General features: G+C 52.9%; 1 protein-coding gene and 1 long non-coding RNA gene across 2 annotated transcripts; both read right to left on the bottom strand.

The window, feature by feature from the left end:
* Window positions 1-254: 254 nt before the first annotated feature.
* On the bottom strand, window positions 255-2,027 carry LOC128802607 (uncharacterized). The gene is made up of 3 exons (XR_008435509.1): window positions 1,964-2,027; window positions 880-1,016; window positions 255-268 (listed from the first exon to the last, which is right to left on the bottom strand). It is a non-coding gene; the product is annotated as an uncharacterized LOC128802607 (long non-coding RNA).
* A 583-nt stretch (window positions 2,028-2,610) lies between these two features.
* On the bottom strand, window positions 2,611-24,578 carry LOC128802614 (hydrocephalus-inducing protein homolog). Its single transcript, XM_053969170.1, has 15 exons — window positions 24,483-24,578; window positions 24,257-24,375; window positions 22,642-22,846; window positions 19,648-19,840; window positions 17,394-17,493; window positions 16,092-16,210; window positions 14,644-14,867; window positions 12,095-12,162; window positions 10,447-10,660; window positions 8,702-8,861; window positions 7,206-7,409; window positions 6,227-6,355; window positions 3,544-3,721; window positions 2,815-3,035; window positions 2,611-2,622 (listed from the first exon to the last, which is right to left on the bottom strand). The coding sequence occupies exons 2-15, from the start codon at window positions 24,324-24,326 to the stop codon at window positions 2,611-2,613; spliced, it is 2,097 nt and encodes a 698-aa protein (XP_053825145.1). The 5' UTR covers window positions 24,327-24,375; window positions 24,483-24,578.
* Window positions 24,579-24,886: the final 308 nt, after the last annotated feature.

Raw genomic sequence — 24,886 nt, forward strand, 5'->3', positions numbered from 1 at the left:
AGCGACGCTTCCAGCACAGTGGCGCGGAGGCGGATGTGAGACGTGGGGCCTTTTGTCACCTGGAGAAGGACAGAGAATTCAGCGGAGGGTGCAGGTGACACGTGCTGCTGTGCCCAGCCTGCTGCCTGCCCCAAGAGCTGTGGCACCTCTATGGGCAGCAGCACATCCACGTCACCCTGCGGCCAGCGGGCACTTTCAAAGCACACGTTAAACGCCATGGTCTGGCTGGGGGCCAGGCTCTTCATCAGGCCCACGTCCACGCTGAAACCTGGAACAGATGAAGACAAAGCAGCTTAAGTTAAGGCCTTACAGGTGTCCTGGCTGAGAGGTCTGGGGAAGGCCCCACGCCGGGCTGTGACCCGGATGAAAACTTGGAGTGCACCTGAACACCCCTCAGACACAGTGAGCCACTGTGACGGAAGCGCAGCCTTGCCTCAAGGCCTTTTTTGGAAGCCTCTCTTGATCCACCAGAGGATCTCACAGGCTGTCTCCTCAATAAAGGCTGAATACAAGTGCTGTGACAGTGTGAACTCCAAACCAAGCATTTCCAAAGCACAGCAGACCCCACTGGTTGCCAAAACAGGCCCACAGAGTGCCCAAAGAAGCTTGCTGCTCGTGGGAGCCAAGGGCAGAAGATGCTGAGAGGTGACCAGGGTGATGAGCCCATCTAGCCCCTGCACTGAAGCGTTAGGGCAGTCACAGGCAGGCCAGGCCAGGTCCCTGGGCATGGATGGCCAGGAGAATTCTGCCTCTAAAGCTCCCAGCAGGGGCGGCACTGAGAAGAAAAAGCTCAAAAACCTCCCCAGGTTCAGTGGCTTAAGCTAATCTGTCTGAGACACCTCCTTCAAGGCCACAGGAAGTGTTTCCAGCACTGCTTACCTGTGTCCTGCAGGACAGATTCATCGACCTGGAAGGACACTGGGATCTGCCCAGGGTTGGTGATCTCCAGAGTGCTTCTCTCAGTGAAACCCTTAAGGACAGTGCCCATGTCCAGGACATACTCGGGCAGCTCAACTCTGCAAGGAGGAGTAAGGACAGTCCTTAAACCACAGCCTGGCTGCATGTCCAAGTGGACAGCCATAAATACAGTGGCTATTTCTTTATTCACTGCTGTCAAAACTCAGCTCAAGCCCAAGAAAGCCATGGCCTGACCACCTGGCAAAGAGTTTGGGAAGTCAGGAGGAGTGCAGCTCCTAGGTTGTATCAGCTACTAATGGCACGTGGAAATAAAATTATTTAAAATGGACACTGGCCACAGCTCCTCTGCCATGAAAAGCCAGTACAGGTGAGTCCACGGGGCCTCCACTGGTCTCAGTGGAACTGCCTAGCCTGGTGTACAGCCTGAGCCTGAAATTGTTTTGGGGCCTAGGAATATGATTTGCCTGCACAGGGAATCTCCACTGCTCTGCAACCAGATCACATGATCTGCTCTGCAGAGCATCTGCTTCCTGAATTGAAGCCTCTGGTGCTTGTGCTGCATCATGCCGGTGCAAAGGGACCCACCAAGTTACCTGGATAAGCCCTGCCACCCCACCAGGGTTCAAACCATCTGATTTTGGGTTTGAAAGGCTTTGCTGACATGTGCGGCTCCCCTCTCCTTTAGTTTAGTGTGCTCTGTTAGTTGGAAGCAAGGCATCAGCTGGGAGCTGTCTCTTTCAGAGCTAGCCAGCAGGGACAGAATTGATGCTGTCTGGAAGGGCTTGAAGGTCTGCACTGGGTGCCCCAGCTCTAGGGGCAGAACCCCACGGCTGTGGGGAGCTGAGCAGTCCAAAGCTCAGCGTGGTGCTGGGGAAGGGAGGACACTGCTGCTCCCACGTAGCGTGACACAGCCACCGGGACCAGACCCTTTCTGCAGTCCAGGCTATTCCCAGCTCTGCAGGCCCAAGGAGCTCTCAGGACAAGGGGACATGGCTGGGTGTTCCCCACGGGGCACCTGGAGATGGGGATGGGAGTCCCTACTCACTTGACAAGACTCTGGCATAGCTGCTTGTCAGGGAACCTGCTCTTCGGGGGATGGCACGTGAGCTTTTGCTGCAGCTCCAGAGCAGCCTTCTCTATCAGCATCCTCACCGTGTTCATCTGCAGCTGAGTGCTTGGCTGAGGAAAGGCAAGACAGTGGCTGCTTAGGCAAGGTCCTTCCCAAGGCCCAGCTTGCACCTGAGAAAGGATCCCACCCTGCTCCTGCTGGGAGGGGGTGTGGGGTCCTCCTGTCTGGCTGCTCAGTGTCTGTGACACCTCCTGCTCTCTTAGGCAGGACCTCATCTCCAGGGAAGTAACTCCAGCATCTTTGCCTGCCCAGACACTGTTAGAGCTGCTCTGGCCAGGCAGACAGACCAGCCAGGAACCTTCCAGAGCTCCAGACACCTGCCTGCCCCCAGCCAGTACCAAGGCAGCTTGGAGAAAAAGTGTCTTGAAAGGGAACCGGAGCCAAGCTGGTGCCTCTTGGAGATGAGCAGCAGCAGCACAGCCCCAGGGCACAATCAGGCAGCTGCTGTTTGGCTCTGTAACTCTGGCAGGGCTTGGGCTGGGACCAACAAACTCCCCAGCAATGACCTGCATCTCCTTCAAAGCACCATCCCTTGAGCATGGCCCTCAGGACCTCTCCCTGGGCTAGCCAGGAAGCTGGTGCAGCCCCAGAAGAGACCATGACCAGAGTGGCAGCCCTAGGGGCAATGCTGAGGTGACACAAGGTTGTAGGTGGGCAGGAAGGTCCCAGGAACCATCAGGGCACTGGGGAGCTGCTGTGGGCTGCAAGGGGCTCAGGTGAACACGGAGAAGGTGGCATGTGCCAAACGGGGCTGCAGCTGTTCTTACTACAATGCCAGAGCCAGGCACGCGGGGCTTCAGGTCCTGAGTCTTTGGATCCCGAGTCTCCGAGGTCTGAGTCTTTGGAGTCTGAGTTTTCAGGGTCTGAGACTTCAAGGTGTCAGTCTTCAGGCTCTGAGTCTTCTGAACAATTTCTGATTTATTCCTCTGGCTGTACTGTTGCAGGTGTTTTACATGCTGTTTCAGTGGCTGCTCATATTTTTCATTTTCTGAAGGAAGAAAGCATCCACAAAGAGAAATGTGAGCAAAGTGCCAGTCCCCATTTAAGCTGGCAAGTCCCCACCTCCCAACATTGGTGTCTTCCAGAAAGAAATCCCTCAAGCCATCTCTGGCAAGTGGATGCTGCTGCTCCTCTCTGAATCCTCATGTTCTCTCCCTCCCCACCGAGGAGCATCTCATCCCCTGCAATGCCACGCAAATCCAACCCTGCCTGAAGCCCTGCCAGCCTCTCTGACAGCTTTCCCAAGCCCTTCAGTCTAGCCATCATCCTTCAGGACCCTGCCAGATGTGCTGGCAAGCTCTGCAGGATGGCTCCTGGGACAAAGCCCACATGGGATCCTCTGCTCAAGACTCAGGAAGCAACCAGGGGGCTTGACTTGGCCTGGGAGTCCTGCAACCCTCCAGGCTCGGTGGAGGTTGGCATGAGCTGCCCCATGGGCATGTGGTAGGGAACCAAACCAGAGGGGCCCTTCCTGGGGGCAGACAGGCAGTGCCCACCTTTGGTGTTCCAGGGCAGGTTCACGGTGATCACGGGAAAGGACGCTTCTCCTTTCAGGAGGATATTTTTCGGCTCCAGGTCACCCACTTTCAGCTGGTAAATCCTGCTGAAAGCTCCTGGTAATCCTGGCATGTAAGAGAATTTCAGCGCTTGCTTCTCGCCAGGTGCCATGGAGCCCTGCAGGGGCAGGAGGAGAGGGAGGGAATGCATCAGTGTTTGATGGGGATGGCTCAGGGGACAGACAGGCTGGGGACACAGAGTCTCATCTAGAAGAAACCATCAGACCACATCACCTTCCTGAGAAACACATGACAGTGTTGGCTGTCACAACTGTTAGAGTAAATACTTTGTGGTTTATAAGGCTGACTTTTGTAAAAGAAGTTTTGCTGAAGTTTAGAGTTCTTTTAATGCCAACGTTGTGTTGTGATACCAATGTTGGTGAAGACTTGTTGCAATATTAACATTTAGCATTTATATAATGTTAAATTATATATATAATATTAAATTTTAAATATATATTCATTTATAACATATATAAAAATATATAACACACATATATATCAATATATAAATTGAATTTTTAACATATATATAATATTAAATTTAACATTTAATAGTGAAGGAATGGAAACCTGTCGAATATGTTGAAAAGTAACAAATGACCACCACTAGGACAACTGCACATACTCCAAAAAGGTGGGACAGAGGAGGAACTATGTTAAAAATTCTGAATATGTACAACCATTTGTAAATATGTATTAGGCTGATGCAATACCCAGGGGATATTAGGGGTGCTGCTGTGTGGACTGGTGTGCCTCTGGCTGCAGCTAAGCTGTTAACCCTGTTAAAGCTGTTAGCTAAGCTAACCCAGCGCTGTTACTTCTGCTTTATTGACTTTGGCCCCTATCGTCCCTTATTAAATTTTCTTGAAATTTTAACTGGGGAGTGGCTTTTGTTTCTCACACCTTCTACCTTCCTTGTGCCCAAAAGGTCGAGCCTCCGACCCCGGGGTGCCGTGCGTCCTCCCCAGGGCTCATAAGGCTGCAGCCCCAGCACAGCCTGGTGCGAGCACAGCCCTGCTGCTAATGGGCTTTGCCCTCTGCCAGCAAGAGCCCTCCTCATCAAAAAAAGGCTCTTCTGCTGCTGCTGGGGAAGGGAAGTCCCTGCTCTCAGCAGGGTCAGCAGCTCCTCTCGTCCCTTGTAGGAGACAGGCATGCAGAAATGGCAAAGCCAATCGGCTTCCTCTTGCACCGCAAGGAGGGACAAAGGCAGGAGCGCTGCTTCGGCTCAAAGACATCCAGGCAGGGCTGAGAAGCTTGGGCAGCAGTGGTGGGATGCTGCTAATCTTTCTCCTTGCTTTTCCAGCCCCGCTGCTCCCTGGGCCCCTCACTGCCCCACAAAGCCGCTGCACAGCAGCAAAGCTGGAGGAGGCAGGGAGCAGCAAGCCCAGTAAGGGACACAAGTGGTGCTTAGCTGGCAGTGGGGAGGCAGGGCCAAGGACAATGTCCTGTGTGATCACACAGCCTGGCTAAGGTGACCCTCAGAAACGCTCCAGTGCCAGCACAGCCTGAGATCTCAGCCGTCGGGGTCCCCAGAGTGACTGTGAGGAACCAATTACATTTTTAGTTATGCCTCAGCATACGCTATAAATCCATCCTCTGCCATGGGGTGAAAAATTACTGTAGGGGCTGTCCACGTGCTGGGAGCCCTAACACATCCCCACGTGTAAAGGGGGTTGCTGGCAGACAATGCAGGCAGGCTCCGTGTCTGGGGGGCTGCAAGCGACCTCCCCCTTGGAGGAGGGCAGACCCCAAACCCCAGGAAAACTTTGCTCACCTCACCAAGACTTCCTAAAAGGGCTGAGTTATGGGAGTGTGAAAAAGACGTTCACTCTTCTGTGAAAATTTAGAAAGTTTAATAAAGGACAATAGGAAAATAAATAAATAAATAAATAGATAAAAATTGTCCTTTAATAAAGGACAATGGAAAAGGTGCTTAAGGGGTATCCCCGAAGGTAACAGCGTGCTCTTGGCTCAGTGCCAAGATGCACCTGGCCGTAATAACCTTGGCTCTAAGGTCCTTGTCTCCCACTGTCCTTTATTAACCCTTTGGCACGTTCACAGGAGAGTGAAGGCGTTGTTCACAGTGCGGCTGGCAGCACACTCGCTGCATCTGCCCAGCAGGACCCGACAGAGCCTCCCAGGCTTCCAGCGGTAACGCTCTGTCCCTCTCCTCTGTTACTCTCTCTGTTTCTCATTTTCTCTCTCTGCTCTCTTTTCTATCCCTTTCTGGTTGGGACCATACCCTCTCTTTATCAAGACACAATTTTCAGATATAATACTTGCTGTGTTTGTGCCTTATTTTCCTCCGAGCAATCTACCAAAAAGAATTCTTCTCTACTCCCCTGACAGCAGGACAGGACAGTGACCAACACACTTGTGCCTCCTGCTGGTGTCTGCCTCTGACAGCAGAGCCACCCACCAGCCAAGGCCGTGGGGGAGTCTATCAGGAGAGCCCTTGTTTGACCTTCTCTGCCCCCAGCAGGAATTGCTTACAGCCCTCTGTCTCTCATGGCTGGGTTTGTGTTTTCCCCTCTGATTTTTTCCCCTTGCTCTCTTTTCCCTTTAACACTCTCCTGGGCCACCTGGCACAGGGCTGGGGTCAGTCACTTGTGCTACTTACAGTGGTGGGGTTGACCAGAAACACGCCAGGCAGATGCTGGTCGGCAGTGCTAGGCTTTAGCACCCAGCTGAATTCAATCCTGCCAGTGTTCTCCAGGGTGACCGTGCTGTGACCAATTTCATTAAACATCTGGAGAGAAGGCACAGGAGCGGGAAGTTACAGACCCAGGCCTGCTGCTGGGAATCTCCTTCCTCTCTCCTGGGCTTGGAAGCAGACACATCGTGGGAGCAGGGAGGAGATGGGGGCACTTGGGAACCTGGGGAACCCCCAGGCACAGGACACCTGCACAGGGCCAGGGAGCTCTGGCTGCACACACAGCTGTGGTAACAACCATGTGAGGGCCAGCAATAAATGAACCAGGGGACACAGGCCCTCTGCACTCTGAGGGGTCACCAACAGCCAGGAGAAACAGAGAGAGCACCGAGGCATTCCAGGAGAAAAGGCACCTGCATGCAAGTATTGGCAAGCAGCACACATGCAACAAGGGAGTCACACAGGGCAACACAGACAGGGCCAGCAGCTGGAAATATCTGTGGGCTTTCAACTGGAAAAGAGTGAACTGGGGATTATTCTGGGACAGTCGCTCCAGCTATAGTGACTGGAAGCCCAACTTCTTCCCTTGATTATTTGTGGATTAAGCAAGAGCTTTGGACAAGAGCATCTCCTTGGAGGTCAGGCTTTAGGCGTGGATCAGCAGAGGGATGTCTCAGGGACACACCCCTCAGAGCATCCCCACTGGGACCCTGCCTGGCCCAGGAGGCAGTGCTAGGTACCCTGAAAAAGAGGCATTCCCAGTGTTTTTGGAGATGGCCATTTTAAAGCAGCTTGGATGCCAGATGTGTCCCTCAAAGGTTGAATTTCCAAGCCCCAGAGCCAAGAAAGGGGCTGGGAAGGGGAGGGAGCCCTGGGCCGAGGTGGGCTGGAACCCGCTGGCCGTGGTTCTAGGGCAAGGAGCTGTGCCAGGGGCCATGTGTGGTACCTGAGAGCCACAGTCGATCTCCCAGAGGCTCAGGGAGTAGCTGACGCATGAGGTGATCAGCTCCACCTCGTAGGTGGGGCCTCCCTCCACGCGGCACAGCGCCTTCACACCGCCGAGGACGTCCCGGTGGCCAGAGAAGGTGAAGGAGACCTGCTGGCTCTGTCCTGGCTGCAGCACGCCTGACAGCGGCAGGATGCTGAAAGCCTGGATGGAGGACGGGAGAGATCGAGGCGCTGAGCAGGGAAATGGATGCAGAAGAGCATCTTGGAGCAAAGTGCAGCTCTAGCCAGAGGGGCCCATTCCCCAGACACAGCCAAAATCATCCTAATCTCATCCTGCATCCGTGCCACTGACCGGCGCAGGGACCATGGGGAAAATCTTCTCCCACACTCACGGATCAATGCATTAATTAATACACTGCATTAAAGTGAACTGGGACGTCTCCTGGCAGTAGAAATTCTCTCTGATGCACCACTTGCCTTTAAAAAGCATTTCTTACTGCTTTGACAAAAGGAGGAGACTCAGAGTGAGAGCTCTTGGAGCTGAGCGGAGGACTCCAGCCCAGCTCATCTGACTCCTGAGGCTTTTCCCCTCTCTCTCTGATTTATAGCCTGCTTTCTCCAGGTGCCTCAGCAAAAGCTCCTGCAAACATTTCCTATGGACCACCTGATGAGGTCCAGGGGTAGCAATGCCCTCCACAGGTGCTGCACAGCGTCCTTGGGCAGCCCTACATGTCCTGCACGGCCTCTCCAACAACCAGTGGCTTCAGCAGCACTTTGTGCTGGGCCTGGAGGGACGTGAGGCCCCTCTGAGGGCAGTGCTGAGGGCCACCAGTGGGACTGGGAGCTACAGCCCTGCTTGCCACACTGACAGTGGGCAAGTGAGGCAGATTCCCTCTTCTCCGCTTCGAGGGGAGCGTGCGGTACATCCACGGAGGATGCGATTCCTGCCAACCCTAGTGGGAGGTGAGGGGGTTCAGGAGTTTGTGGCAGCACCTGAAAAACAAGCCATTTTCTATGCCAGGAGGAAGAGACAGCCGCGTTGCAAAGTCTCCTTTCATAAGACAGCTTCAGGGCCATCAGTGCAATACCAGCCCTCGGGTGAAAGCCGACACCTGGAAACAGGTGGCCTGGCTGGGCTGGGAAGAGGGCACAGGGAGATCAGGACTCATCACAGCTTGCTCTGGCAAGGAAGCTGGAGGTCTTACCATCCTGATGCAGATAAAAGCCTCATCTTACATTGTGAAGAAAACCAGGCAAAAAAAAAAAAAAAAAAACACACTCAACACAGGCTTGTAGGATCTGAGCAGGCTTCTCCAAGGAAAACTGTCCTGTTCCTCCCTCCCACACACCCCACACCCAGCCACAGGTCCTGCTGCCCAACCCACTGCCAGGGCACAGGACAGCAGGGCAGCAAAAGGAGGGTCAGCACGAGCGTGACTTGTTGGTGGCAAGCTGGGGAGGCAACACGAGCACCAGGTGTACAAGAAAATCTACCTCTGCTCCTAAAGACTGGGCAAAGTCCTGCACTTCTTTCAGGGCTTTGCCTGCCTCCTCCTTTCTAATCAGGAACCTCCTTTTATATGCCGAGGAATCCAAACAGGTTCTCTGCTCCTTTGGTGGTTGGGGTTTGAATTTAAGTGGGTAAGGCTCATATCTGGAAAACAACAGAACTATGAACAGGGACCTGCAGTGGGAGGGAGGGAGGGAGGGAGGGACACCTGCACGAGCAGCTCCTGCTCAGGATGCAGCCCCTGGGTGGGTGCTGGCACGCTGAACTGAGAATGGTTTGATCCAGCCCTTCCCAATCCAGGCTGGAGCAGGTCTGTTCTAAGGGCAGCCCAGGGATGATGCTGAGGGAGCAGCAGTGCAGCAGCTGCAACTGCTTGCATTGAGGAACTAGAGAGGACAGGGATTAACACCTTGTGGGGATGCAAAAAGCACAGTGGGAGAGGGAAAGACAGAGAAGGCAAGCAGAAAGGTGAGATTTGAGGCACCGAGGGGCAGACCCGGCCAGTGACGAGCCAGCACAGCAAACCCCAGTGCCCAGCGCCAGAAACTCTGCAGCTCCACCAGGTATTTATCAGGAATGTTTCCCCTGACACTGTTGGGGGGGGTTGGCTGACATTTTCCAACACTCCCAGGTGACTCAGGTCACGTTCCCCATTTTAAATTGAAGCAGGTGCTCAGGGTAACTCTGCTTGGGTTTCTAATGCCACGTGAGGGACACAGTCGAGCCGTGCCTGCCGTCACCCTGCTGAGCTGCAAGTGCTCCCCACACAGTCAAACACAACCTGGATGCTCCGTTCCCAGACAGGCATTCAGGGCCTGTAATGACCTGCTCCCCAAAGAATCACTGCCTTTAGCTTTGTGGCTTGTTACCTAAGGCTGGGTTTCATTTCTGGATCAGGGGCAGTCTCATCGTAACCCCCAAGAGATCCCCTAATCATCCATTCCACCGTCTTTCGTTTTAATGAATGGTTTGAGGCAACCTCCCAGGACCACCGTGCCCAGACAATGACATCTTTCACCCTAAAGCAGAAACTCTCTGGGAGGCAGGGATGGGAGATGATGTGATGAGCAAGTCCTGCTGTCAAGCAGTTGAGAACCCGTAAGGGACATGTTGCAGGGGAAAAGTCAAAACGAGCAACAAGTGTCACAAAAAAAGGGAGTGAGGAATGCAAGGTGTCTGCTGAATGCTGACCCCTGGGAAGGAAATCGTCCTGGCAGTAAAGGAGTTATCTCAGAAAAGAAGGAAAGGGAAGGTAAGAAGATGTTCAGCATCAGCCCAGGCACTAAGTGACTCTTTCTCTGGTGTTGGAACTTTCTGGGCATCCTGCAGCACAGTGCAAGGGAGGAAGGCAAGGAGCAGAGAGCAGCTCCTGCAGAGAGGACCCATCCCAAAGCAGAGGGGCCAGAAGGGCCTCCAGCAGTGCTGTGGGAGCTGGGACTAGGAGCCCTTCATCAAGGTGGACATTGCCTCAGGCCACAGAGGTCTGAGAAAGCAGCTTTCACCCCAGCTTTCCTTCCCAGGGGAAACCACTATGGGGGCTAGGCAGCACCAAATTGGTGGAAAACCTATTCCCTGAGCATCCAGCCTGACCGCGGCTGGTCAGCGTTATCTGAACAAGGAAAAGCCAGAAGCAGTCTGGCAGGTCCTAGGCAAACAGCTTTGCTCTTTGCCAAGTACAACCAGGGCACCAGGAAGAAGAGCTTCAGGGAGAGGGCAAAGGTGCACATACCCCAGCTTGTCCTCCGAGCGGAATGACCAGCGGTACTTGACGGGAAGAGAGCTGCAGTTGGTCATCTCCAGAGAGCGCACTCCTTCAGTGCCACCCACGAACTCCAGCCTGCTGGGCTGGATTTGGAGATTTGGGAAGTGGGCTTCTCCCCAAAGGGCGATACGGGACACCGAGGAGGTGTGAGTGAGGCAACGGGTCTTGGTGTTGCGAGAGCCTAGGAAAAGGACACAAATGTCCATTTAGGCACCAATTATGGCATGACTCCTGGTGTGAATATCCTGGTAGGATGAAAGTGTCATTGGAGTTTAGCTCTTTATTATCTGAACTACAGCTCACCGAGAAGCTGCACGAGGAATTAATTGTCACTTAGCTCCCTTCGACACTGATTCCAGACTGCAGCCTTGAAAATGCCCACTCTTAGCCCTGCAGAGCACTGCAAGCTTCTCTCTCCCTGATGGGGAGGAGCTCCCTCACCTGCCCCAAACCAGCAGCAGTTATCTCTCCGTGATGAGTGTGCAGCCAGACCGAGCATTTACTCTGAAAACTCAAGCTGTAAAATTCCCTGTGAAGTCTGCCAACACTCCCACCGTTAAGCAGTGAGTGAACACGAGTTCACACCCATGCTGGCCGCTGTGATTACTGTTGCCTTTCTTGTTTCATTTATTCAAAAGGCAACCTAACAAGTGCCTCAGTGGTGATGCAGGGTAGGGAAGAAGCAGCTCAGGAAAGGTAATTCGTTTTCCTAAAAAGTTCATTAACTGTGTTGTTATGGGTTTAGGCTTTGAGTGAATTTTCCCCTTGGTTTGGGAAGGGGGATGGGGATTTTGGGGGTTTTGGCTGTGGGGGTGGCCTTTTCCATTCAGAGTTTTTTGGGAGTTGTGGCGTGATGCCGTGGCCGGTTGTGAAGGCGGACTTGAAGTTTGGCAGGGAGGGGACCCTCCCTTCCTTCTGCTCGGGGATTGAAGGTCGGCCACGTGCTGCTGCGGGAGGTTGTGTGCTTGGCCCTGGGACTGCCCTGGGCTGCAGCTCAGCACTGGGATCCAACCTGTCTGCCTTCCTTCCTTCCTTCCTGCCTGCCTGCCTTCCTGCCTTTCCAGCCTTTCCTGCCTCCCTCCCTCCCTCCTTCCCTGCTGCCTGCCTTCCCTGCCGGTGCTGGCTGGGAGGGGATCCCTGCCCTGCCGGAGCCCACAGCTCCTCCTGCCTGTGATCATAACTACACCAAAGGGGACAACCAGTACTTGGCGGGTTGGAAACTTCTGTTATCGTGCTGTTGATTGTGCCAATGCATTCCAGTAATGAACTATTTTTCCTTTTCCCATATTTTTGCCAGGAAGCCCTGTAATTTCAGAGGTATAATAATTTGGAGGGAAGGGGTCATCTTTCCATTGCAGGAAGATTCCGGCCTTCCTTGGCAGACATCTGTCTTTTAAACCAGGACAGGGACAGCAGAAAATACTGACTTTCTATTCCTTGGTTCTGTTTGACCTCACAATGGCAAAAGGCTACCTGAGGCACCAGCAGCCCTGGAGTTCACACCCTGAAGAGGCTGCTGTGGCAGACCATGAGTGAGGGATGCTTTCATGTTCCAGTGCTCCGTTTTGGAATGCACAGATGCCCCACGCTGGGTCCAAGCCCAGGGAACACTCACCAGAGGAGATGTCCTTGAAGTCGAGCTTATTGAGGTCAAAGTGTGAACTCAGTCCGGTGACACACCCCCTGCCATGGCGAGGACAGAGGAGGAAAGGGCTTGGTTAAAGGGAATTACAGCAAAGAGGAAATGGCTTGGTTAAAGGGAATTACAGCAAAGAGGAAATGGCTTGGTTAAAGGGAATTACAGCAAAGAGGAAAGGGCTTGGTTAAAGGGAATTACAGCAAAGAGGAAATGGCTTGGTTAAAGGGAATTACAGCAAAGAGGAAAGGGCTTGGTTAAAGGGAATTACAGCAAAGAGGAAATGGCTTGGTTAAAGGGAATTACAGCAAAGAGGAAAGGGCTTGGTTAAAGGGAATTACAGCAAAGTGTTGGCTGTCGTGGCTCGGGGGTGTAAAACCTGGTGTCAGGGCAGGTTTCAAATCAACACACCGCCATGTGCTCAGCACAGTGCCCCTGTGGACAGGAGGCAGCTAAAGCCAAGTGGGAGCAGCCAACAGCCACTGATGGGGCTTTGGGCACAGGGCAGGCAGGAAAAGCCCCCGGGTTGCTGGTGGTCCCATGAAGGACCCTGAACACACACCCAGACATGGCTCCGTGCCTCAGTTTCCCCATCTGTAATGTGATGGACATAAAGGTGTCCCCACAAACTTCTGTAACCAGCCTTTCCTGCTTTGCTGCTTCCTAGCTGGAACTGGTTCTCCCATGGAGGAACTTTCTCAGGAGATTTTGACCCACACGATCATTGCAGAGTTTTGAGACATGAGGCAGGGGAGCCCCAAACACCCTCTGAAAAGAGCAGCAACAGTTCTACACAGTGGGCAGATGAACCCTCGAGGAAAGGACCAGCTTGTCAGCAGTGCAGCAGCTGGCACAGCCAAGAGCAATAGCTTAAACAGCCAAACAAGGGTGTCCTGCATCTAGCACACCACCTCACGTGTCCTTGAACTCAGCAGACAGGCTCCAGAAGTCACCAACATCCACTGAAATCAGCACTTGAAGCTGCACAACACCCACGAGTTTCTTTCATGGCTGATGCCAATCAATGCCCACTGTGCCTTTTGGTTAAAAATCAAGAACTGTGCCTTCTGTTGTATTCCCAGGACTGCTACTGGCTCTGCTCTACACCTGTCAACAAGAGACCCCCGCCCTTGCTCAAGGAGAAAGCTGCTTATATCATAAAATCCCATGACCAATCTGGGGGAGGGACAGAGGAGAATCAGTTATTTGATGCTGAAAGGTTCCCTCTTGATTTCCAAAGTAAAAAAGCAGCACTTTTCCTCCAAAAACCAAGCCAGCATACTTGTTTCTCTACTGTGGGCAGACCTACTGACCACTTTTCTCTTGCTAAGGAATAACTTTCTTGTTCTTTTTAATCCATCTCCCGTATCTCATTGGTATAATCCAGTGCAGATTGCTTTCATTTCTTTACTGCCTTGACCCAGTGCCTCCCAACAGCAGCAGCCTAGCTCCAAAGCTCCAGAGCAGCCAGCATCAGCTCTCCTGCTTACCCTACATGATCCCAGCAGCACATGGCTCAGGCTAGCAGGGACAAGCCCTCATGTGCTGTGGTCCTGAGCACTGAGCTCTGCCTCCCCTATTATCAGCCCTTCTCCCTTCTGCTGGGCCAGGATTATCTCTTCACAGGATCACAGAATAATGAGGTTGGAAGAGACCTCTAAGATCGTCAAGTCCAACCTATGCCCTAGCACCTCAACTCGACTATAGCACCAAGTGCCACGTCCAGTCTTTTTTTAAACACATCCAGAGATGGTGACTCCACCGCCTCTCTGGGAAGACAATTCCAGTATTTTATTATTCTTTCAGTGGAAAATTTTTTCCTAATATCCAACCTGTACCTTCCCTGACTTGAGCTTGACTCTGTGTCCTCTTGTTCTGCCCGTTGCTGCCCGGTGGAAGAGACCAACCCCCAGCTGTCTACAGCCTCCCTTCAGGAAGTTGTAGAGAGCAATAAGGTCACCTCTTGCCATGGCACCAGCCCGTGGGATGATGCCCAAGTCCTTGGGACAGTTCCCAGTCTCCCACATCAGCCCTTTCCCGGCTGTGGAAAGGATCTAGCAGAGCACTCTGCACAGGAGCTGGGAGCACGGCTTGTGCCCCACAGCATGGCCGTGAGAGGTGAGGTGAGGCTGTGCTGCCCATCTGGGATGGATTATTAACGGGAATTCTTACAAACACTGCTGCTGGTGCAGAATCACCCAGGCTGGCCCATCTCCAAAGCCCTGGGGACCTTGCTGGCTGTTCAGGGGGGACATCCCAGAGCAGCTACTGCCCAAAGCTGATCCATCCCACTGCCTGCCATGGCCCAAGGCAGAGGGAGATCCCTGCAGGGAGGAGTCCTTCCAGCTCCAGGTTACCCACACAGGGCAGGAGGCATCCTCACACTAAGGCAATTCCAGGATCAAAGCAGAAATTAAGACCTCAGGAAACACCTGCACAACCTGCTCTGCTCAACCCCAAAATGAGGAAGGTGGGGGATGTCCCAGCGACAGCCACAGATGTGCCCACCAAGCTCTCAGAGCCCTTACATGATAGTCAGGATTGCAGACGTAGGAGATCCAGCCACACTGAACTGGAATTCTTCCTCAAACCTCCCCTGCACGGTGGCACTGAAGGAGACCTGGATCGTCTGGGTCCCACCTGGTGCAATGATGCCCTCCTCGGGTGCAAACTTGAAGCAGAAGCCCACGTTTGCAGTTGAACGGATATAGGTGAAGGGAGCATCAATAGCTCCTTGGTTAATCAGCTTCACCTGCAGCAGCAAGAAAGCAAAAGGCAAATAGATGTGGACTCTTCCCTTCTCGTCAGTTATTGTCTAATGATGCAATTCACACCCAGAAAAGGCAGACGATGCTTTGTGCTGCTGAATGGCAGAAGCAACAAAAAAATACAAGAGGACAAGTTCTGCCTTTGGGTTTCCAAGCAAAGCCGCGGTAACTCCACGTAAGTGGAGTCCATAACCCCGGGGTTGTCCCATGGACACAGAGCACTCCACCTCTATTCAGCATCACCAAGCTCATTCAGACCTGGCCCTGAGAGCAACGTGGGGTGATTGCAGCTGCGTAGTGAATCACCACAGAGCTGCTGCTGCCCCAGCCAGCACAGCTCCAGCAGTGCCATCTACTCATTCACCTTTTCCCATGTCATGAAAACAACACATTGATTATCAGGGATCAGCATCTAAATGTATAGTCAGCACCATCTTTTGGTAGGAAAGCTCAGCATGTCTTTCCCTTCCACAGCCAAGCTTTTGAAAGTGTCTGGCATGATGCACTGCCTCATTTTCTACCTCTTTCAGTTGCTCTCTCTTTGGTTTTTGTTGTGGGTTTTTTTTTTTTTGTTTTGTTTTGTTTGTTTGTTTCTGTGGTTTTTTTTTTTTTTTTTCAAACTTGACACTATTGGTGGGGAGGCAAATAGGTAGAAAAATCCTTTGCTTTATTCCCAGGAGCACTTTTCTCTCTCCAGAGTCAGAGATGCACCAAGGTGAAGTGTGGTGAGGGACTGGTCAGCAAGGGAAAGAACTCCCAAGCCCTTTGCAAGGGCCAGCACTGAGCCAGGAGGCTGCATGGCTTTCCTGTGTCTTCCAGGAATAAGCAGGAGACACTTGACTGGAAGCTGTTGGCAGTGGAGTGAAGCTCAAACACAGCCAGGTTGTTCCAGCTGCTTCTGAACAGCCCAGTACAAAGGTGCCTTGTGTCTGGCCCTGCCACAAAAGCCTCTGAACGTGCAAATTTTTGACCTAGTGCTGGTTTCATATGCCAAGGGGTTGTTCTGCAGGAAGCCTCCCAGCTGATCCCCCAAGAAGGGACTGGGTCTTCATGAACAACAGACGCACCTTTCAGACGGCCCCAGATTTGACCAGTGCATCAAATATTCCCTGCTCACAACTGCCCAGCTTGGCAGGAATTCCACAGCTCCACCAGGCTTGCTGCTGCCTCAGGAGCCATCAGGATCCATGCCAAGCCCTGCTGCTCACCTCATAAACGTGGGGGGTGTTGACAGGAACGTTGCCAAAGTTCAGTGCACGACAGCTGAGTTCAACCAAAGGTCCGTGGCCTTCCCCTGTGAGGCACAGGGGCAGCCTGCTCTCGCAGCCTGGGGAGAGATGTGAGATGTCCATTTCAGCACAATAATTCCCTCTGTTACACTGAATTTTCCAGGCTGCCTCAGTGCTAGTCCCTGACTCTGAGCTGGATGCAACCAGCTCCTGATGCTGCAGGAGAAGATATGGACCCTTCTGTTCCCTCAGGAGATATCCCTTGGGGCTGACTTGCAATTTCTAACCCATTCCTTGGGCTGGTTTCCAATCTTAGCCACCAGTCTGCTGAATTTCAAACATCTCTGATCTCCTGTAGTGGCAGGCCAAGGAGTAACGGGTATCAATTGAAAGAAAATAAATTTTTTACTGTGAGGGTGGTGAGACACTCGAGCAGGTTTCCCAGGGGCTTTGTGGAGGTTCCAGCCCTGCAAGTGTTCCAAGCCAGGCTGGATGGGCCTGGAGCTCCCTGATCTAGTGGGAGGTGTCCCTGCCCAGAGGCCTTTGAGGTCCATTCCGTCCTGAACTTACTATGATTCTGTGGTTTCCTTCCCATGCACTTAGAGGAGCTTTGAAATCCACTCAGTGCAGGCACAAAGCTCATAAAGAGTTTGGCAATTGCCAAACTACCCGGCCCAGTAGCACACGACTTTGTTGCCAAAGTCCTCAACTTCTGGCACTCAGCACTGTGTTTCATTTCCACAGACTGAGCTGCAAGGTGACAATTCCCAGACAGGGCCAGAAGCGGGTGCTGGCCAAGGGTGCTCCTTCTGCAAACACCCTGGGCTCAGCGGGGCTCAGCCACCTCTGCTCTGGCGGTGTCTGGGCAGTGGGAGTGATCCAGGATCAGGGAGCCCATTTCTAACTCAGCTCCCACCACCTGATGATGGATCCATGCCAAATGGACCCGTCCTGGAGGTCAGTGGCCACGGGGGGCTTAGTGCTTGCTCACTAAAGCTGTTCTGCTCTGTAGCTCTTTGGCTTTTGAGGAAAAGCTGGCAAAGCCATGGCATGAAAACCTCTCCCTGCACTGCCTGGGTTGTTCTGGGATCAGTAACCCAGACAGGGGTGTTCTGAGCCCTGGCCCTGGAGACTCCCTGGAAGCTGCAGGGCCAGTGGCGATGTGCCAGCACTGCCCTGCTGACCAGGGACTCTTCCCAGCAGTTACAGGGGAGCCCAGTGGGCTCAGGCTTGCACCATGGCTGCACTGAGGGTGAGAGAAGCAGGGGAAAGGAGCTGTACCTGAGATGCTGCAGTAAGCCACACTTTGGTACTCCAGTTCCTCTAGGGGTTTGAAGGTCACCTTGATTTTAGCCGAACAATTCGGCCCAATTACTCCCTCCTAAAGCAGAAAGGGACAGCAAAACATTTCTCTTCAAACTGCGCATTTCTTGTTTTCCACCACAGCCCTGCAAGCCTTTATTTAGAGCATCGGTGATGAGTGAACAACACAAGGAGCCCAAGGAAACACTCCAAAGCCAGCTCAGCACACCGCTGGGAGCTCTCAGTGCTCAGCTGATCAGCTCTCACTCTCCACAATATTGCTACTGCTCTGACACAAGCCCTTGGTCACATCATGCTGCTGTCAGCTGCAGTGGGATGTAACAGCCACTGCGCACTCATGGCTCTTCACAAGAAGAGAACATGATCCCCTTCCTTGGAAATAAAAATATTAGTTGAACCTGTTTTGAAAGAAAGCAGAGGTGGGGATTATTCTGGGGTTTACTCCAAGGTGAGAAGGGATTTTGCACTGTGCAGACACCAGGCATTCATCGTCTCTCACAATGCCAGTACTCAGAATCAGGGCTCTGGATGATGGGAGGATGTGGTGGTTTGCTTGCACAAACAGAAAAGGAAAAGGTTTTCTTGTCCCTGTGTGCAGGAGAACTCAAAAGGCCCATTTAAACCTTCCACCCTTATGTCCAGGCTCACAGAGGACACTGGAAGGGACACTCAGAAACAGTGCAAGGCGTGGTTACAGGAGGGGATTGGCATTTCTGTGATTAACCTTGGGCTGAATTTGGCCTCCTTTTCCCAGCCAACCGTGGCAAGCTTGAGGTCAGTATGTGAACAGCCAACGCCCTCTGCTGAACACCCAACTCCAGCACCCTCTGCTGAGCCCCAGGCACCACGTGTCGGGGGAGCCCCTGCCTACAATAACTGCTCCCTGTGGACACGGCAAGGACACGCACGGAGCGCCCTTGAGCTCGAGCCCTGGCAGCAGAGCTCGGCTTTGTCAGGCTCCCAGCCCTGCCCAGAGCCTGCAGGGCAGAAGTGCTTTTAGCAGCCAGCTCTGCAGCTGCACCAAAACTCCATGTCCTCCCTCCCAGCACATTGGGCCAGCTGAGCATCTGCCGAGTGACCGCATCTGGGGGGGGTGGGAGAAGGAGGAGGAGGAGGAGGAGGGAGGAGGAGGAGGAGGAGGAGGAGGAGGAGGACGAGGACGAGGACGAGGACGAGGACGAGGACGAGGACGAGGAGGACGAGGAGGACGAGGAGGACGAGGAGGACGAGGAGGACGAGGAGGAGGACGAGGACGAGGACAAGGACGAGGATGAGAAGGACGAGGAGGATGAGGAGGACGAGGACGAGGAGGACGAGGAGGATGAGGACAAGGACAAGGAGGAGGACGAGGAGGTGGAGGAGGAGGTGGAGGATGAGGACGAGGACGAGAAGGATGAGGAGGACGAGGAGGATGAGGACGAGGACGAGGACGAGGAGGACGAGGAGGAGGAGGACGAGGAGGAGGAGGACGAGGAGGAGGAGGACGAGGAGGAGGAGGACGAGGAGGAGGAGGACGAGGACGAGGACGAGGACAAGGACGAGGAGGAAGAGGAGGAGGAGGAGGACGAGGAGGACGAGGACAAGGACAAGGAGGAGGACGAGGAGGACGAGGACGAGGAGGAGGAGGAGGACGAGGACGAGGACAAGGACGAGGATGAGAAGGACGAGGAGGATGAGGAGGACGAGGACGAGGAGGACGAGGAGGATGAGGACAAGGACAAGGATGAGGACAAGGACGAGGAGGAAGAGGAGGAGGAGGAGGACGAGGAGGACGAGGAGGACGAGGACAAGGACAAGGAGGAGGACGAGGAGGACGAGGACGAGGAGGAGGAGGAGGACGAGGACGAGGACAAGGACGAGGATGAGAAGGACGAGGAGGATGAGGAGGACGAGGACGAGGAGGACGAGGAGGATGAGGACAAGGACAAGGAGGAGGACGAGGAGGTGGAGGAGGAGGTGGAGGATGAGGACGAGGACGAGAAGGATGAGGAGGACGAGGAGGATGAGGACGAGGATGAGGAGGACGAGGAGGAGGAGGACGAGGAGGAGGAGGACGAGGAGGACGAGGAGGACGAGGAGGACAAGGACGAGGAGGATGAGGACAAGGACGAGGATGAGGACAAGGACGAGGAGGAAGAGGAGGAGGAGGAGGAAGAGGAGGAGGAGGAGGACGAGGAGGAGGAGGAAAACGGGGTTCTCAGCTATCACTTACCACTGGCTCAATGGAAAAAATGTCATCGGAGAACAGCATGGGGTCTTCTTGCACCTTTGCTATCTCCTCCGGGACCGTGTTGCTCGGGAGGGCAGTGTAATCTTCACAAGAGCCCTTCTCCTTCTCTGTTTTTTCCTCCTCCGTCAAATCTTCCGGCCACATCTCTGTCCATGGCTGAAGAAAACGACACTGCCTGCAGCCACAGGAGAGACAAGGCCAGCAGATTGTTTAATAAGCCACATATTTGCAGAGGGAAGTGTGAGTGCAGGAGGGCAAAGCACTTGGGGAGGAGCAGCAGCAGCTCCCCAGCAAGGGCTGACCCCAAGCCATGAGGGTCCCACATGGATCAGAGGATAACTTGCTGTTCACTGGCACAGCAGGTAGTTTTACTCCACACTTGCAAGCTCGGGAGAGGTTTCCAAAGCCAGCGTCCCTCAAGAGAACCTCCTGGCTCAAAGCCTCTGCCAAAACTGAGGGAGAATCCACCAGGCACTTCAAGTGGCTTTTCCTACCACTGAGCTGCTCGGGGGAGGCAGATAAAGATCATGGAGCAGGACTTCCCTGGCAAGGGGAGAGGAAGCTGGGTTGCAGCTATGTCTTACCAGCATCACTCTTTGTTTCTTCCATTTTGGACCTGCCCTGTTCCCCACTCTGCCTTTCACAAGAGCATCCCAGTGGAAATTGATGAATTCAGGCACCGCACCCCTTCAGTGACATTCAAGGAAAACAGAGGCTCTGAGAGGGGAAGGGACTTTGTTGTGCAGGAGGGAGACAGCAAACTCCTGGAGAGGCCTTCTCATGATCCAGAGCTTTTTGGGTCCCATCCCAGTGCATGGTAGCAGAATGTCCTGAGAGGGAAATCCTGCACTACCTCCTCTCATAAAAAAAGTCTTCTCTGCTCTGAGATCTCAAAAGCTGCTCTGACAGCAGAACACTGGCCTTGAACCATGCCTAAGACTGGAAGTAAGGAGGAACAAAATGTCCTGGTGGCAGTCTAGGACACAAACTGGCATGAAAACAGATGTAATTGGAAAAAAAAAAAACCAAAAAAACCACAAAACCAAAACCAGGTTGAAGTTTACTTTGAGGAAACCTAGTTGCTTCTGAGGGGAAAGTGGATCACCTGGGGTCCGGGCTGAGGCAGGGAAGTGGGAAAAAATGGAAATAAACAGCCCAGGGAAGTAGGCAGAGAAGGACATGGGGTTTTTTGTTAACACGCAGAGCTTGTATGGAAGTCAGAGACTGGATGAGGAGATAGAGAACAGTGGAAAACCAAGAAGCCCAGGGCACTAAAGGACCCTCTCACCAGCCATACAGGTGGGCAAGGGTCCATCTCCTGGTCCTTTGCAGGCAATGCAAAATGGCTCTGGGGACTGCAAGCGACCTGGCCCACAGCAACCAGGGGCTTGGCAGTTTTGGCCCAGCAGCTTTGGCCCGGCGTTTTTTCAGTTTTTGCGTGGCAGTTGGCACAAGCAGGCTGAGCAGAAAGGGTGCAGCCACCCACCCTCCTTGTGTAGTGGGTTGTGTCTTTTTGCTGGTTGCGAGGTGCTTGCCTTATTTTTTTCTTTTTCTTTCTTTCTTCTTTCTGCTTTTTTTTTTATTTCCCCCAGCTATGGTTTACAAATGATGAAAAGCCATTGCTGCTGCTGCTGCTGCCAGCAGGAGTGCACTAAGTCAAACAGAACCCCCCAGGAAGGACGCAGCTGTCCAGGCCCCTGGCTGCAGGGAGGGTCTGAGCCTGGTGTTAATACCAGAGGAAGTGCAAAAGACACCTGCGTGTGGTGTGGGCAGCTGAATGATCTGCTCTGCCCGGTGGCAGAGCTTAAGGAAGAAGTGGAAAGGCTGAGGAGCATTAGGGAGAGCGACACAGAAAGAAACTGGTGGAGTTACAGCCGTCCAACCCTGAGAGAAGCTCAGCAGGAGCCAGAGGAGCCCTGCCCTTCTTGGCATCAGGCAGAAGGAGGAGACCTAGGAGACAGTGGGGAATGGAAATGGGTCTCTGCTGGGGAGGTCATAAAATTCCGTCCTGACCCCCACCACCTACCCAGGTGCCCTGACAGAATAGGTATGAGGCTTGGCTCCAGAGGCTCTGCCAGATGACACTACAGAAAAAATTCTGCCTGGAGAGTCTCCCAGCTGCACTTGCTCTGTCACACAGGTCACAGCCTCAAGCATTAAGAGGAAAAGAAGGGTAGTGCTAGTAGGTGACTCCCTTCTAAGGGGAGCTGAGGGCCCTGTAGATCGACTGGATCCATTCCACAGGGCAGTCTGCTGCCTCCCTGGGGTCCAGGTACAGCAGGGATATCACCAGGAAGTTCCCTAATGACTAAATGAACTTCATCTGTTCACCACTGTCTGGGCTACAGTGACCGTGAAAGAACAGAGTTCTCAATATTCGGTGAAACAAGGAGGGGCATCAACAAAACTTCCACTCTGGACTTCTGGAGGGCAGATTCGGCCTGTTCAAGAGACTGATTTGGCGAGAACCCTGGGAAACAGCCCTTAAAGACAAAGGGGTGCAGGAAGGATGGACATACTTCAAGAAAGAAGTCTTGAAGGCACAGGAACAGACTGTCCCTGTGTGCTGAAAGGCGAGCTGACAGGGAAGACAACCAGCCTGGATGGGCAAGGAGCTTCTGAAGGAACTAAGGGAAAAAAAGAGGGTGTATCACCTTTGGAAAGAGGGTGAGCTGTTGAAGGATGTTGCCAGGCCATGGAGGAAGAAGATCAGAGAGGCAAAAGCCCAATGAGAACTTGAGGAAATCCAGTCATTGCAACCAACCTTTCCTTGCCAAAATGCCATCCTTGGTTGGAGTAGAAGTGGAACTGGAATGCTAAGTGCTGAGCTCCTGAAGCCAGCAGGGACACACACCTGAGAGCCAGGCATGGTTTCCTTGGCCTAAAGCACTCAAAAGCACCAACACCCCCCTGAGGCCACACGTCAGTTTTAGCCGTGGGCCGTGTATCTCACTGAAATGGATCTGTCAGACCAACCTCCTCTTCTCTCTATTCTCTTCTTCCTCAGTAGGAAAAGCCTTCCACTGGAAGTGAGCCGTGACGTTACTCCTGTTTTTAATGAACATGGTTGCGTGGTTGGACATGGTGATGAAAGTCGTCTCAACCTCCACGAAATTTGTGCTCAACCCAACACGGACAGCTCCAGCTTCTCCGTGGAGCTCTGTGTGGATAGTTTCTTCACCTGGAACAAAGCAAAGGGGAGTCTTTGCTCAGCTCAGTTGCTGATGGAAGCACAAGGACCAGAGCAAACTGCAGGTCAGAGGAGAAAGTGTCACAGCTTTTAGCTGAATGAGCAGTTCCATGGATCAGTACATTTATCACATCCTGACAGCTCTGGGGGTACAGCGTGAGGATGTCCTGGGCACCTCCTTAAACACCTGATTTCTGAGAGTGTTTGTGCAGATTTGACCCCAAGGTGACAGTACGTACAGTGAGATTTGTCAGTGTGCTCCAGTGACCCACTCAGATCACCGGGATTTCTGCATCAAAGTCCTTCAGGTGACGCTGAGGAGCCCAGTTCAGTCCTGGCTTGCCCAGGGTCTGCCCTGGGCATCCCACGAGACTCCTGTCTCTCCTGATCCCTTGCATCCCTTGTTGCTGATATGCCTGGGGGCATGTGGGCAGCAAAAGGAGGCCCAGAGGAAGAAGCGAAGTGACAGCCCACAGCAGGAGGGGACACAGGTGAGGAAACACAACCAGCCTGGCTCTGCAATATGACAAACCACCACAAAATGAACACTGTGAAAATCATCATCATCTCCCTGTCCAAACCCACAGCCGCATCAGTCGTGAAATATTTTATCTTGTTCTGATCTCAAAACCCAAGCTGGAGCATTGCAAATTAAATAAAAAAGGGAAAAAGGAAAGATTAATAAGTACAGAACAGCTTCTACATGAAGACTGAATGGAATTCCTCAGTCTAGAAATCAAATGCAAGATAGATGTGAGATAGATGTTTATGACAGATATTTGCAACAGCTTGAACAGCCTGGGAAATGGGGACGAGGAAAAATTTGTCTTGATTTGTCACCAAACAGGAACTCGAGGGCCTGGAAACGTTATTAGACAGAAACTAAATATATGTGGAAAGGCAACATAGAAAAAGGGTCTGTGACAAGCCAATGGAGAAGCAGCATCCGGGACAGAGGTGTGCAAGAAACACATTGCACTGGAGAGAGTCTGATGGAAACCTCACACCTCACATACAGCACTGCCTAGGAATAAAACAAAACTTCACCCAGGCACAGCCACATGGTTGTGCAGAATCAGGGTTCCTCCTTCCTCCACTCAGCAACTCCCAGCAAAACAGGAGTGCAAAAATCTTAGCCCTGTTAGAGGGGATCCACTTTATCAAGCCCCTAAACACCAAGGGGCTTGATAAACACAACAGAACAGTTGATCACACAACAGAGAACAGTTATCAACACAACAGTTGCTAACACAACAGAAAACTCTGTTTTCTTTGGGGTAAAGCTGGAACAGGGGAGGGACCTCTGGAGGGAATGGAGGGGGATGGGACAATCCCCATGGGATGGGACAGGGAGCGATGGTGGAGAAGTGTCCTGTGCCCCGTGCAGGGCCCAGCACTCACCGGTGTTGCAGCACAGCCACCCGGAATGGTCACCGGTCGTCAGCGGGTGAAATCCCACTGTCACCCGCATGCTGTCGCCAGCGCCCAGAGTTCCCGTGGTCGGAACCACGGAGAAAGGACTGCAACACAAAGAGAGGGCAGCAGCTGCAACGCTCTGCTTCCTTTTGTTGCTCTTTCCCAGCCCTGTTATCACCCAAAGGTGTTTTGCACAAGGACAGATCCTCACCTCTGGGTGCTCAGCTGGTAATGAGCTGCCCGGTTACCGACATTGCGAACCAGCAGAGTCTTCTGGGTGCTGTACTTGACCGGACAGGCCGAGAAGTCCAGCTGCTCAGGGAAGGTCAGGATAGCTCGGCCACCAATGGCCCGAATTGGCACAACTACCCTTTCACTTTCAGTCAGGCAGACGAGCTGGTGGGAATAATCCTGCAGGAAAAGAAACTAGCTCAGCACAGGACATTTAGTGCCATCCCCATGGCAGAAGAAAAACCGTTTCCTATAACCCTTCAAGGGCATCAGTTTACCTATTCCACCCTAAAATGAACACTAAGTTCTACTAATATGTCGCATTTTAAAGGCACCAGTGCACTTTGCAAAACCTGTCTCAGTGGCATTAAGCTCTTGTGTCAC

The sequence above is a fragment of the Vidua macroura genome, unplaced genomic scaffold (genome assembly GCF_024509145.1).
Source record: "Vidua macroura isolate BioBank_ID:100142 unplaced genomic scaffold, ASM2450914v1 whyUn_scaffold_126, whole genome shotgun sequence".
In the NCBI taxonomy this organism is placed as follows: domain Eukaryota; kingdom Metazoa; phylum Chordata; class Aves; order Passeriformes; family Viduidae; genus Vidua; species Vidua macroura.

What these genes read in the sequence shown, in the direction of transcription:
- LOC128802614 (XM_053969170.1), bottom strand. Translation starts at nt 24,326, where the DNA reads ATGCGGGTGACAGTGGGATTTCACCCGCTGACGACCGGTGACCATTCC. An exon ending in GGCTTACTGCAGCATCTCAG is followed by an intron (nt 16,211 to 17,393) that starts GTACAGCTCCTT and finishes ATCTCTCCCCAG; the next exon opens with GCTGCGAGAGCAGGCTGCCC. An exon ending in CGCTCGGAGGACAAGCTGGG is followed by an intron (nt 8,862 to 10,446) that starts GTATGTGCACCT and finishes GTTGTTTTCCAG; the next exon opens with ATATGAGCCTTACCCACTTA.